The sequence below is a fragment of the Scyliorhinus torazame genome, chromosome 6 (genome assembly GCF_047496885.1).
Source record: "Scyliorhinus torazame isolate Kashiwa2021f chromosome 6, sScyTor2.1, whole genome shotgun sequence".
Taxonomy (NCBI): Eukaryota; Metazoa; Chordata; class Chondrichthyes; order Carcharhiniformes; family Scyliorhinidae; genus Scyliorhinus; species Scyliorhinus torazame.
Genome location: NC_092712.1, coordinates 222350413 through 222366245, shown reverse-complemented (window position 1 = coordinate 222366245; position 15833 = coordinate 222350413). Strand labels below are relative to the sequence as shown.

The window sequence follows — 15833 nt, the reverse complement described above, 5'->3', positions numbered from 1 at the left end:
GTCCACTGCGTCAGCCTGGTGAAAGATGATCCTTTGCGCTGATCTGCCTGTCTGCAGTGTTTTAGTACAGCTTCCTGTGTATCTTTACCTGTTGCCTTGTCACTCCTCCATCACACAAGACTTGAAAGCTCCTGAGTGCAGTGACGAGATGAAGCCGAGATGGAGATGATTTTGGACACAGTGAATGACCTTGGTACAGTGTGATGATATGCATTAGCAATCATGTATATAGTGATAGACAAGACCTCCAACCAGCAGGGGTCAGTAGAGAACAACCACGTGACACTGTTACCTCGGAGTTGCTACATGGTCTTCATAGTGGATCGTCACAATTTATAGTAGCTCTTAGATTATTTATAATAGTTTTTGATATTCTTTTGGTTATCTAACCCACGTAATTGTTCAACAATAAAACTTTAAACTAGTCAAGAACTAGACATTCTTTAGTGCACTTATTCTGACCGACCAAGCACCAGAACGTAACAATACGGTGCCAGTCCCCACACTTTGCACTCCACAATACTTTACTGAGTTGTCCTTATGGTCGTTGAGTTTGTGTTCAGCACTTCCATCCACTCAAATAAGACTTAACATGCAAGGATGGTTCTCAGCTCACTGATGGGGAGGCAGATCAGCTACCCTTGCATGGTTTTGACTGCCTGCCGAGATGATTTGCCAAGGTGTAGCTGCTATGGCATACAGACAACTATTTGGAGCCACAGTTGAGAACTGGGTACTGGTGAAGATCATCAAACAAACACAACAAGTCCCACTTTAGAGGTACCCTTTTAAATGCGCCTGTATATTCCTAATTATACACCAAGCCAATTCTCTTCTGAAAGTCATAATTTAATATACCTCCACCACCTGTTCAGACAATGCATTACAGCTAATAATCACTGTGTAAAAATGTTTCATGCTTCTTTTGGCATTCTCTGACCTCTGGTTCTCAACCCTTCTACCAGTAGAAACCATCTCTCTTTCTGTATTCTGTTTAGACTCCATGAATCTAACCACCTCTATCACATCTCCTCTCAACCTTTCCTTTGAAGAGGCCAACCCCAGCTTCTCACATATTCACACAATTCAAGTCCTTCATCGCTGGAACCACTGTAGTAAATTCTCTCTGCAAAACACTTAATGATGTTGGAAATCTGATAGAAAAACAGAACATTATGGAAATACCCAGCAAGCCAGGCAGCATTTGTGAATGGGCTGGATTTTCATTCCCGAGGAAAATTCCCAGCTCGGCCTGCCCACCTCAGCAGAAAGTTCCAAGAATGACACAATTTCCATTGTGGAGGGGCAGGTACGGGCAGTAGTTGGGCTAGCTGACATACAAAAGAGTGTGGAGGGAGCCATGGGTGCTGTGGGTGTGGAGGTGTGCAGTTTAAAAGGCCTAACTTGATGTGGCGGGACATTGCCCAATTGTAGTGTAAAAAGCAAACTTATTGGCAGTTGACCGAAGAGGTCAGAGAGCCATAGTTGTCAATCAAGCATTGTTTTCCCTGGTGCTCCGGTGTTTCATTTCTTGAAGGAATGCCTAGGCTCTCAGGCAAGAATGCATATGTTTCCACCTCTCTGATCTGAACCATGTAAGTGTCCTCTTGGCCAAACACTGAAATAAAAGGCATCTGAGAATATATCTAAAGACTCACTAACTATTCAGCCTTTGTATTCTCTTACTGCCTGTCTTGTAGGTGCCTTTGCTGTTTTGGTGTTCCTATTCCGTCTAATGTTGCTTGTTGATTCCAACGGCAAAGAAAATGTTGAGGGGGTGGGGTGGAAAGCCAACGTTGCACCCAATGCTATCGGTTTCCGAACTGACAAGAATAACAAGGTTAAAATTGGCCCTATTGGGTGACATGTATCATTTCCGACCTGTGTTGTGTTAAAATTGTCCCATTGTGAACACTAACATGGGAACTCTTTTTACAGGATGCGGGCGTTGTTGGCTAGACCAGCATTTATGGCCCCTGTGAAGGTGGTGGTGAGCTGCCTTCTTGAACCGCTGCAGTCCCTGTAGTGCAGGTCCACCTACAGTGCTGGTAGATGGAAGTTCTTGGAATTTAACCCAGGCATGGCGATAAATTTCCAAGTTGGGATGGTTAGTGACTTGGAGGGGAACTTGGAGGTTATTCATGAAGGCCTGCCTTCTTAATATTGCTCCTCACCTGAGGTGTGCTGATCCTTGGGTTAAATCTCCACCAGTGAGCTCTCTCCCTCAAAAGGAGAAAGCAACCTATGGTCATCTGGGAGTATGGTGACTTTACCTTTACCTTCCAGTTGGTGGGGTTCCAATGTATTTGTTGGCTTTGTGCTTCTAGATGGCATTGGTCATGGGTTTAGAACAGTGTTTTTCAAACATTTTTGCCCGGGACCCATTTTTACCAACTGGCCATCCTTCGCGACTGACGCCGGCCGACGTTCGCGACCCACGCCGGCCGACCTTCGCGACCCATGCCAGCCGACATTCGCAATCCACCATTTTCTCTTACCTTTAATGCGAGAGGTGAGCCTGGCCTTATAATCCATAATCTAGAATAGCGAAGAATGAGAAATGACCTCATTGAAACAGGCATTATTCTCTCAGGACTCTACAGAGCAGATACAGAATGTAAGTTTTCCTCAGATGGGAGGTTTACAACCTGGGGATACAATCTGCAAATTACAATGCGACGATTTTAGACATAGATGAGGAGGAATTACTTAATTCAAAGTATTGTGAACCTTTTTAATCTCTAAAATTCATTATCAAAGAGAGTTCTGCAGGCTCAGCCATTGAGCATATTCAAGATAGATGCAGGAGGACTGAATTGAAATGCAAAAAAAATCTTCTCCTGGGTCAGCGCGCTGGCGTCAGGAGGCAGCGGTGTTTCTCTCTGGGCTCCAGGCATGCACACTGGTGAGTGGGCAAGCATGCGCAGCTCTCCCGCATTTTGAAAACTGGTCGCAGCCGGCATTTTTTAAAGCCGGCTGCTGCGGCCATTGCGCCTGAATTCCCATGTTCAGCAATGCCGCGATGGATGGCTCCACGACCCTCCCGACATCTGCCCGTGATCCAGACCCCCACTTTGAAAATGTCTGGTTTAGAATATGCTGCTTAAGGAGCCTAGGTGATCGTTGCGACTGTGCATCAGTGGTGGCGGGAGTGAATATTTGTGGATGGAATGCCAATCAAGCGGGCTGCTTTGTCCTGGATGATGTCAGGCTTCTTGAGTGTTGTGTTGGAGTTGCACTTACCCAGGCAAGAGGGAAGTACTTCATCACACTCCTGGTGCCTTGTAGATGGTGGACAGGTTTTGGGGAGTCAAGAGGTGAGTTGTTCACCACAAGATTCCCAGCTTATGACCTGCTCTTATAGCCACAGTTTTTTTATGACAGGCCCAGTTCAGTTTCTGGTTAATGGTAACCCCAGGATGTTGATAATGCAGGGTTCAGTGAAGGTAATGCCATTGAATATCAAAAGGCAACATATCGATTCTCTCTTGTTGGAGAAGGTCATTGCCTGGCACATGTATAGTGTAAATTTTATTTGCCACTTGTCAGCCCAAGCTTGAATATTGTCCAGGTCATGCTGCATTTGGACATAGATTTCGTCTGTATCTGAGGAGCTATGGATATACCGATAAAATGATTAGGTACAAATTTTTTAAATGACAACAATAGTCCCAAAATTTATTGTCAGAGTATCAGAGTGCCATAAATTGGTCACAATGCCTTTAGTGCTTGATTCTCCAGCCTACACTTCTATCGAGCAAGACTTTGTATTATGATTTCAGATTTCAACGTGGAACACACAATAATTGAGATTAATTGTAATCCTAATTCACACGACAGCCTCCCAAAAATAAAAGCACTCAATATACTGTTGCGTTGCTTTCCGTGTTGGGTCTTCAGATGCGTGTCTTCCAGGATGTTTCAATCCATTTACATATGTAGTATGGGTAGTTTGGTATGTAGCAAAAGCTTTGTCCATGTTATTGACATTGAATTTTACTGTATGCAGCATTGAGAGACTTCCTTCATCCTCACACGAGAGTTTGTGTATAGTGCCAATATAACCTCTACTTTAGTCAAACGATCGAAATACAAGGGGCGTTCAAACCTCAACAGTATTGTTGCATGCACTTCTTATGGAAAGGCCAGGTAACTCATGCTACGTAGGCAAGGAGTGTGAATCGAGTTCTCATCAGTGAGGCACTGGTGGATGCTTGCATTGTGAAGCCGCATCCTTTTGGCTAAAATCAGGCAAAAAAGAATATCACTGAATGTTCCCTTTTGTTTCACTTGAGGGACACGCTGTTCTCGCATGTAGTGAGGAGGAAATGGGGTTAGGACTTCCTGCACCAGGCTTCCAACCCTACAACACTGCCATTAGAATGTCCCAGGGGTCCTTTATCTGTAGGACGTTGGCCTGCATAAACCCATTATGACTGTATAAGAACATAGAATATACAGTGCAGAAGGAGGCCATTCGGCCCACCGAGTCTGCACCAACCCACTTAAACCCTCACTTCCACCCTAACCCCGTAACCCAATACCTCCTAACCTTTTTGGTCACTAAGGGCAATTTATCATGGCCAATCCACCTAACCTGCACATCTTTCATAGAATCATAGAATTTACAGTGCAGAAGGAGGCCATTCAGCCCACCGAGTCTGCACCGGCTCTTGGAAAGAACACCCTACCCAAGGTCCACATTTCCACCCTATCCCATTAACCCAGTAACCCCACCCAACACTAAGGGCAATTTTGGACACTAAGGGCAATTTAGCTTGGCCAATCCACCTAACCTGCACATCTTTGGATTGTGGGACGAAACCGGAGCACCCGGAGGAAACCCACGCAGACACGGGGAGAACGTGCAGACTCCACACAGACAATGACCCAGTGGGGAATCGAACCTGGGACCCTGGCGCTGTGAAGCCACAATGCTATCCACTTGTGCTACCGTGCTGCCCTACATGTCCTAAATGATATTAGAGGAGACATTTGGGTTATTAAGCTTCATAGTGTGAGAAACGCAGTGGTAGAAGGCAAAATACATTGTAGCAACAGGATAATATGTGTTATTTCATGCTGTTTCCTGTCGCTTTTTATGTAATGGTGAAGTGCTGTCTCGTTTAACCTTGTACATCATCCACAGTGCAATGAGTAATGACATAGCACAGCCATTGGTAAGTTTAACAGCGCTAGTACAAAGTCATGACTCTATAGCAAAGGTACAAAATTACATTATCTTCTAATTTATGGTTTCTGCTTTGCTGCCCAAGGCTAATAGAATCTATGAGAAAATCTGTATAGATCTATGATGGTTCTATAATACAACATCATGGACATATATATTAATGATTTCCTAGAATAGAACACAATGTTCTGTCAGCAATTTTGACTCTTTTCGGAGTGATTTGTGAAGAGTCTGCTCTCAACACAAGGTCATAAAAGAGTCATGGACCAGGATAGCCATTTGACACATCTTAATTCATCAATGCAAGAACTACCTACAGCTCCCCATCATTCATTGAATCCAACCCTTTTCTTAAATCAATTCAAGTTGTTTGTCTAAACTCATGTAACTATTCCACATGTTGATCGTACTTAAGTGAAGAAGAGCTTCCTGACAATTCTTTTTTTACTGGCTTGAATCTATGTCACTTTGTCTTAGTCTCATAGTTTAATTTCAAATAGTGTTTTGAAATTTGAGTTGTTTTGAATTTATCTTTTCTATACCATTTTACTATGTCATCTATATGTCTGTCACATCACCTCTTGTGTTTTACACAACATGCTTATCACATTGTTATGATCAGAGTAGTTGTTAGCTGCTGAGCAAGTCAAATTCCAGGTGAAAAGTGTCTTACTGATCATACCTTTTTTGTATTCTGAAAATGAGGAGAAACCTACTGATCCCAGATGTACAGAATTCCAGTAACACATTGCACATTTCTATAAATTAGAAGTTTTATTAGCAAGAAGAAAAAAACTTCAGTACACAAGAATGTAGCCAGTTTTAAAAAGTCTTACAAAGTATCCCCCCAAAATGCTACTTGGTCAGAATAACTAAGTAAACACCTTCTTGGTAACACTGCTTTATAGACTTTAACTTTAAAATCAAGTAATATTACCCAAAGTAAAACTGCTATCACTTTTAGAAACAGATGACTTTTCACCCACTTCCAAGCTGCTGTGGAAACTCAAGAATATTCAGAAAAAAGGGTGCTTTCTGGTTTGACTGGTTGGCTGATTCAAACACCACACCTTCTCCCAGCACAGAGCTGTTCCCCACACAGCCAACACAAATCAATATCTTTCTTCAAATATCATTTTTCACTTTCATCTTCAGTTACATTGTCCTCAGCATTTCTTTCAACTTAACATTTCCAAAATATGAAGATCGTTTGTGTTTTTCTGATGAAAATTAATAAGCTTGACTTGCTTACTCCTGAAACTGTTGCAATCTGTCAATCTTTTGCTCCCCTTTGAAATTTCACAACTGAAAAGCCAAGTTCTCAACTATCTCCTAATGCAAATTTCTAAACTCAACCTATTCACTTATAAATCCAATCCAATTAGCTTCTGTTTACAAATGCATGGATTTAGTACCTCTAACATTTTTTTATTTCAAATTCGTTGAGACAAATCGTCTCCATTAACCTTCCCCAGTTTAATTTAATCATTTACACACACTTTATAGAATAACATATATTCCCCCAAAATATTTTCAAAAACACATCCATCCTCACAACATAACAGCCAACTTTAAACTGTTATTCTGTGCATGCTGATTGGTTTGCAATCCAGACAAGGCTGTTTTATGTATAGCACAATCCAACATGTAAGATTGGATGTCTCTTTGATTTGTGCTTTAGCAGTGGGACTGTTTGATGACAAAGGGCCAATGATAATTTACCTGTGAGGTTTTGTACATGCAAAATATTATTCCTCAGGGTCAGAAGACGAACTTCCATGTTCCTAAAGTAAGAGAGGGCTCATTGCAGGGACTTTGTATGGTTTGCCAAGCCCAGGCCTATGTGAGGCCCTATGTTAGAAATGAATAAACAAGCGGCCAGTGCTCCATTGGTTTGGAAATCATTGGAGAATTAACAAGGCTGTATGAGGTGTTGATACCTTTTGGTACACTGGTCACTAGGTTTGGGTGTTTTCTCCAGAAATTAAGGAATATAATAAAGACCTATAAGACAGTGAAGGTAACTTTAACTCTGGGCAAGGTTTGGTTGGGTGTGTGGTGGAATAAGTTGGAAAATTACTTGCTGCACCAAAGATTAGGTTCAAACTATTTTAACGGCCAAGCATTCCATCCACTAACTTCTCATGTAAAAATAAATGGTGGAAGGTTCTGGGGTCCTGAAGTTAGCCACCCAAAACAGGTTTGGTAGTGGGATCAAGTTTCATAGGTAGCTTACATTTGACGGTAGGGGAAGTCCAGGATAGAAGAGGCCTAGGGAAGAATTACCAGCGATCTTAGAATCCAAGAACCTATCCCACTACCCGGAAACACCTGCCAAGTGTGCGGTGGAAGATGTGGCTCTAGGATCGGGCTCATCCATCATTCAAGGACCCACAGAATCCATGGACCAGTAACACAAGAGTTTCTTAAGTGGGCAATTATACTTGGTAACGAGTGATCACTGGAGAAGAAGAGTGCTCTGTAACTGGTATGACCCTGCATATAACGCTCCATAACATGTATGACCCTGTATATAGTCCTGTATGACCCTGCAGATAGAACACTCGTTAATGTCTATGACCCTACATATAGCACTCTCTCTAATCTGTATGACACTGCATATACTACACTCTAACCTGTAGGACCTGGTATATAACACTCTGTTACTGGTATGACCCTGCATGTAACACTCGCTAACCTGTATGACCCGGAGTATAACACTCGCTAACCTGTATGACCCGGAGAATAACACTCGCTAACCTGTATGACTCATAAGAGTATAACACACGCCAACCTGTATGACCCGAGTATAACGCTCGCTAACCTGTATAACCCGGAATATAACACTCGCTAACCTGTATGACTCGGAGTATAACGCTCGCTAACCTGTGTGACCCGAGTATTACGCTCGCTAACCTGTATGATCCGGAGTATAATGCTTGCTAACCTGTATGAACCTGCATATAGCACTCTTTAACCTTTATATAGCACTCTCTAACCGGTATGGCCTTGTATGTAGCACCCTCTAACCTGTAGGAACCTAACTGGTATGGGCCTGTATATATCACTCTCTAACCTGTGTGAACCTGCATATAGCACTCTCCAACCTGTATGAACCTGCATATAGCACCTTCTAACCTGTATGAACCTGCATATAGCACCCTCTGACTTGTATAATCCTGTATATAGCACACTCTAACTTGTATGACCCTGCATATAGTAATCTCCAACTGGCATGACCTGGTATATAGTACTCCGTGACTGGTATGATCATGCATAAAGCACCTTCTAACCTGTATGACCCTCCCTCCATTTGTCCCTCTCTAACCTGTATGACCCTGCATGTAACACTGTCTAACCTGTAAGTCCTGCATGCAACACTGTCAAAACCTTCTGCTGCATGTAACACCATCTAACCTGTATGACCCGACATATAACTCTCTCTGACCTATATGACCCAGCGTGTAACACTCGCTAACCTGTATGAGCTGACGTATAGCACACGCTAACCTGTATGACCTGACGTATAACACACACTAACCCGTATGATCTGGCGTGTAACACTCGCTAACCTGTATTATCCGGTGTATAACACTCGCTAACCTGGGAGGCATGGTAGCACAGTGGTTAGCACAGTTGCTTCACAGCTCCAGGATCCCAGGTTCAATTCCTGGCTTGGGTCACTGTCTTTGCGGAGTCTGCACATTCTCCCCAGATCTGCATGGGTTTCCTCCGGGTGCTCCGGTTTCCACCCACAGGTCAGGTGGATTGGTCATCTTAAATTGCCCTTAGTGTCAAAAAAAGGGTAGATGGAGTTACTGGGTTATGGGGAAAGGGTGGAGGTGTGGGCTTAATTAGGGTGCCCGAATGGCCTCCTCCTGCACTGTAAATGCTATGATTTTATGATTACCCGGCATATAACACTTGCTAACCTGTATGACCTGGTGGATAACACACGCTAACCTGTATGACCCGGTGTGTAACACTCGTTGACCTGACATAACACTCGCTAACCTGTATGACCTGACGTATAACACTTGCTAACCTGTATGACACTGCACAGGGTGCACTCTAGCCTGTATCATTCATAATATCAGGCACCCCAACTCCATTATCCTATAGGGCACCTTGTGACTCTTCATATCGTACACTTCTACGTAGAACACTCTAAACTATATATAGCACTCTCTCTGACATGTATTACCCTGCATATAGCACACTCCATCTTCTATTATCCTGTACAGCCACTCTAAGTTGTATTATCATGTATATGGCACACTTTAACGTGTGATATCCTCTTTATGGAACTTTCCAACCTGTATTATCCTTTCTATAGCACACCCTTGCATATATACAATGCAAAAAGCATTCTCTAAATTGTATGACATAAGCATGCTCTAACCTATATTATCATGTACAGCAGACAATAACCTGTATTATCCTGTATATAAAATACTCTAACGTAAATGGCCAAGCATAAAGTGCATTCTAACCTGCATTTTCCTGCATATAACACTGCCTAACCTGTATTATCTTGTATGTAGCACACTGTAACCTGTATTATTCTGTATAAGGTACACTGTAACCTGTATCAATCTGTATTATAAAATCATACAAATTCCTACAATGCAGAAAGAGGCTACTTGGTCCATGGAGTAGGCATTGACCTTCTGAACAAGCACCCTACCTAGACCCATGCCCGTGCCCAATCCTTGTAAACCCCACCTAACCTACACATCTTTGGACTGTGGGAGGAAACCGGAGAACCCGGAGGAAAGCCACGCAGACACTGGAAGAACGTGCAAACTCCACACAGTCACCCAAGACCAGAATCGAACCTTGGTCACTGGCGCTGTGAGGCAGCAATGCTAACCACTGTGCCGTATATAGCACACACTAACCTGTAATATATACATTCTTTATCCTATCCCTCCTTATTCTCTGTTAGCAATCTCTCATCTAAATTCAGCTAAATGCAACACTTTCAAACCTGTATTACTCGAAATGCACCACATTTCATCTCATAAATTCATAAGATATAGGAGCAGAATTAGGCCATTTGGCCCTCGAGTCTGCTCCGCTATTCTATCATGGCTGATATGTTCCTTATCTGCTACCTACAGTGTTACAGACCAAGAGCTGGACTGTGGAATAGAACACAATGACCTAGGAGCAGGAGTAGGCAATTTAGCCTCCCGAGCCTAACACCCTCCATGTGATCATGGCTGATCGCATACTGGCCTCAACTCCACTGTCCTTCCCGATCTCCATAACCCTTCAACCCATTACTAATTAAAAATCTGTCTATCTCCTTCTTAAATTTACTCACTGTCACTGCATCCACCGTACTCTGGTGTAATGAATTCCACAGATTCACAACCCTTTGGGGAAAGTAGTTTTTCCTTAAATTTATTTTAAATTTGCTACCTCTTATTCTAAGATTATGACCTCTCGTTTTAGAATGCTCCACACGAGGAAGCATCAGCTCCATGTCTCCTTTATCCATACCTTTTAGCATCTTGTATACCTCAATTAGATCTCCCCTCATTCTTCTAAACTCCAGAGAGAATAGGCCTGAACTGTTCAATCTCCCCTCGTATGACAAACACCTCATCTCTGGAATCAGTCTAGTGAACCACCTCTGACCTGCCTCCAATGCCACTACATCTTTCCTCAAATAAGGGGACCAAAACTGTGCACAATACTCCAGGTGTGGTTTAACAATGCCTTGTATAGTTGCAACAACCCTTCCTTACCTTTGTACTCAATTCCTTTTGCTATAAATGCCAACATTCCATTTGCTTTCCTTATTATCTGCTGCATCTCCATGCAATTGTGCAAAATATTCTCTAAGCTCTGTATATTTCTCTACGTGACCTATTCACACCCATTCCATACTTTATGCTGTAAGAGTATCTAAGGAAAATGTTTGCTTACCTTTATAAATTACTTTAAAATATTACCATGAAAACATAATAAGAGTATGTAAAATTACATGGAATATATAACTCAGTGACCAACTAGTACATGCCACTTATGGCCACCTGTACCCCCTCCCATACTTCCTCATCAATATCAGAATATCCTTTTATTCTATACTCCCTCTATAATCGCAACCAGCCTCTTCTCAATTGTGTCTATGCTATTCACCTCAACCGCTCATTGTGATTTTGAGTTCCACCTTTTTTACCACTCTGGGTAAAGACATTTCTCCTGAATTCCCAACTTGACTATCTTACAGTCACAGGTTGAACTCTCAATTTTCATAATTGTCATCATTTTAAAATAACTCTAGTAAAGCCTTCTCCTGTCGTGAGAAAAGAAACCCAGGCTTTTCATCCTTTCCTGATTGGTATATCGTTGCAATTCTGGTATTATCCTTGTAAATCAATTTTTTTCTACACCCGCTCCAGTGATTCTGTATCCTTTTCATTGCACTCTGATCAGAACTATGCATAGTGCTCCAAATAAGATCTAACCTAGATTGATAGCCATTTAGCATTCACTACTTTTCAACTTTACTTCTTTAGAAGTAAAGCCTCATGGTTATTTTGCTATGGCATTACTGATTTGCGTTATGTTATGTTTAATGATTTGTGTATTTATACTCCCAGATGCCTTTTCTGCTCTACCTAATTTAGATTCTTATTTTTCCTATCGAAATGTACTACCTCACAATTAACCATGTTGAAATTCATTTGCCAACTATGTGCCCATACTGCCAGTTTTTTAATATGTACTTGTAATTTTCCAGTCCTCCTCGGTGGTGATCAATTTGGTGTCATCCACAAATTTTGAAATTGTGTTTTTAATTCCAAGGTCTAAATCGTTAATGTAAATTATGAACAGCAGTGATCCCTGCCTCATAAAACATGAGCACTTCTCATCTTCTGCCACTCTGAAGAGCTACTTTTTACCCCTGTTCTCTGCTTTCTGCTTTGCAGCCAACAAGCTATTCATTGTGTTGCTTGTTCCTTCGCTCCACATGCTCTGACCGTACTTACAAGTCTATTAAATGGTGCCTTATATCTTTCGGGAAGATTTATAATTTTCTACTCGGATGGCAAACTAACATCAATCGAACAATCCTCCTAGCTGCAAAATAGGTTCAACATCTGCAGGGCAGGAAGTAGAAAATCTTACCTGCCCCTCCAAGCCCATATTAAATTTGCATGTCCCAAATTTTAATAGACTTCTTGATCCATTTAAAATTAATGGGTTGCAGCTTCCATGGAATTATTGGTGGAGAAATGTTGAGCATTCATAGATGATATAGTTCAGTGTGGTTTACTGTCTATGACTTTAAAACGATTGGCTGATATTGCTGTAAAGAACAAAATGATTTTGTTTTTGTTTTCACCTGCAAATTGCAAACTGATTTACTGTTTTTACTTCTGAAGGACCACCGATTCAGTGATGAAATTGATAAGCTGGCTGGTTATAAGACAAAGTCCATTCTATGCATGCCGATCCAGAACTGTGATGGAGAGACTATTGGGGTAGCACAAGCCATCAACAAAAACCCTGCAGGAGTACCTTTCACTGATGATGATGAGAAGGTAAGATCCCTATCTGGCACTGATCAAATTCTTCATTTATAATAAATTTTCTATGTTGTAAATTGTGTGATTTATATTAGTACTACATGGGAGGGATACCATGAATATGAATTTTTGAATTAAAAGCGACTTTTGGTTTAAAAAGAAATATTGTATACAGCAGATTAAAAGTGCCTTCATTATATTGTTGTGGTGCAAATATTAGCTGCCCTGTATTGCAATGTACATTTGAATGCTTATATTCTTCAATTTATAGGATTTAGCTTCAAAGAAATAAGTTAATTAGATAACTTCACATTATGTGCCAAACATCATTACTTATTGGACTAACATTTTTTCCAATAGCTTTCTGAAAGTTGTTGCTTCCATTTATAGTTTTAGTTACTGGAGGGAGAGTTCCAGGCTGGGTCTCCCAAATTTTCAGCCAGGCAAAATAATGACAGACCAGTAGAGTGGGTTGGTGCGTCTAGCCGCATTTCACATGGATGACCATGATCTCAATTCCTGTAAAATAATTTTAAAATAATTATCAGACAGGACAGGGAGGACAGTGATGCCAGGGGAAAAGAAGGAATAGTCTTCCCCAAAAAATCACGAAACGGGCAGTATCTAAACAAGTTGATCGCAGGGAGTTGAAATTTTTCCGACAGCTCCTCAAAACTGGCAAACCTTCCCTCCATGAACAAGTTCCTAAGCCTTTCAAGACCCTTGCCCTCCCATGTCCTAAACGTTGAGTCCAAACTCACCGGCATAAAGAGATGATTACTGCAGATACGGGCTAACAACAATATGGAGCTAGATTGAAAATGCTGTCTGAACTGCTTCCAGATTCTAAGGGTGGACAGCACCACCAGGTTCAAAGAAACTCTCGCCATACAGAACTGAAGCAGGGCAATCACTAACACACCCAAACTAGAGCCCCTACAAGAACTCACTTCAATTTACCCACAAATGGAACTCTGACCACGAAGCCACCCCAATACTTTCTTGATATTAGCAGCCCAATAATAAAATAACAAATTGGTTAAAGCTAAACCACCCAACTGTCCCTCTGGGGAAACACCCTACCGGTTCTTGGAGCCTTGCCCACCCAAATAAAAGAGTACACTAATTTGTTAACTCCAGTAAAAAAAAAAGGATTTAGGGAGAAAAGTGTCTCCACAGTAGCTTCATTATCTCATCCGTAGTGGAAACCAGGTCTGTTGTATAAAGAAGCAGACCATCTGCATACAAGGATACGCTATGCTCCCTACCTCCCCCTACATATCCCCTTCCACTTGCTGGCAGATTTTAACGCTATGACCAGTGGTTCAATTGCCAAAGTAAACAGAAGTGGAGGTAAAGGACATCCCTACCTCGCATTCAACGGAAAATACCCCGGCCTCGAGCATTAGTGTGGGCACGAGCAGTGGGGGACCTGTATAGCAAATTAATCCAAGAAATGAACTTTTTCCCAAAACCAAACCTCCCAAGGATCTCAAAGCGATATCACTACTCCATCCTATCAAACATTTTTTTGATGTCCATGGACACAATCATCTCTAGTTTGGGCACAAGAGAAGGGGAAAGAACAATATTTAACATCCGATGTATATTGGTCCCCAACTGCCGACCTTTAAAGAAGCCTATCTGGTCTTCCCCGATCACCTCTGGAAGGCAGGGCTCCAACTGCAGCGGCAGCACCTTTGCGAGCAATTCAACATCTGTATTCAAAAGCCAAATAGGTCAAAACGACCCACGTTCCGTCAGGCCCTTGCCATTTTTCAGGATAGTTGAAATAGGGGCCTGCGCCAGTGTAACGGGCAACGAACCCAGGGACAAGCAGTCATTGATCATATTCAATATTAACGGGATCAACTGACCTGAAAATTTCTTGTAAAACAAACCGGGAGCCCTTTCTGTCTGCATTAACCCAATACATTTTATCATTTCCTCAGGGCCCAACAGGGACTCTGACTCCTCCCGCCTCTCTCTCCACCAATGGAAAAGACAATATATGCAAAAAGTCCATCATGGCTGAACCTCCTCCAAGGGCTCCAATTTATAGAGATCCAGATAGAATGTCTCATAAGCTGTCCTGACTTTAGACGGGGCGGAAACCAAACTGCCGCCTGAGCCCTTTATCTGTGCAATCTCCGGGGAAGCAGCCTGACATCTCAGCTGATGAGCTAAAGTGTGACTGGCTTTCTCCTTGTGTTCATAAAATGCCCCCCTCGAGTGTCGCAACTGGATCACTGCCTTACCTGTTGATAGTACATCAAACTGCACCTGTAGCTTTTTCCTACTTGTAAGCAAATATTGATGGTCAGCCTCAAGGAAGGAGTCCACCAGCTTCCGCCACTCCATCCTCGCAGTCCTTTTGCTCCCTCGCAGTCCTTTCATGGGTGCTTTGTAATCTCTCCCTTAATGACCACCTTAAGGGCCTCCTACAGCGTAGAAGGCAAGATAGACTCACTTTTGTTAAAATACTCCCCAATGGTGGAGGATATACATTCACAAAAACCTTTGTCTGCCAATAGCGCTGTATCCACCTTGCATGGCGGGTGTTGGGAGGGACATGACTCTAGGGCCAAATGCACAAAATGTGGAGCATGGAATGGACATGGGGAAAAGAAAGGAAAATCTTTATACTTCAGGTGCAAAAAATGCCACGACCTGTAGCCCCGCCCTTTCCTTAAAAGCCAACAACATCTTTGTCTTTAACACCCCTCCCCCCAAGATTAGCTGATGCGAGCCTAAGTCAGGAATGAAGGCTAGCAACTTGCTAACAAAACCTGTATCATCACAATTTGGCGCACAGACATTAATCAGAACCACCAAGGTGCCTGCCAAGGACCCACTAACAATCACATACCTACCATTAGAATCTGCCAAGATCTTCGCGGCCGAAAATGTAACCTTTTTTATTAATCAGGATTATTGTCCCCCGGGCTCTCACCATCGAAATTCAAATGAAATACTTGACTCACCAACCACTTCTGCAACCTAGTCTGGTCCCTTATCTGCAAATGAGTCTCCTGCAGAAACACCACATTTGCACTCAAATTTTACTTTTTCACTGGGCCATTCAAACCCTTACATTC

The 15833-nt window shown here is 42.3% G+C and overlaps 1 protein-coding gene across 3 annotated transcripts in view; it reads left to right on the top strand.

Annotated features, from left to right (window-relative positions):
- pde11al (phosphodiesterase 11a, like) overlaps positions 1 to 15833 on the top strand; it is a 476822-nt gene that overhangs the window by 96684 nt on the left and 364305 nt on the right. For all 3 annotated transcript variants that reach the window (XM_072509449.1, XM_072509448.1, XM_072509447.1), the window contains exon 2: positions 12592 to 12750. In XM_072509449.1, coding sequence (XP_072365550.1) covers positions 12592 to 12750 — 159 coding nt within the window. The remainder of the gene's footprint in view (positions 1 to 12591; positions 12751 to 15833) is intronic.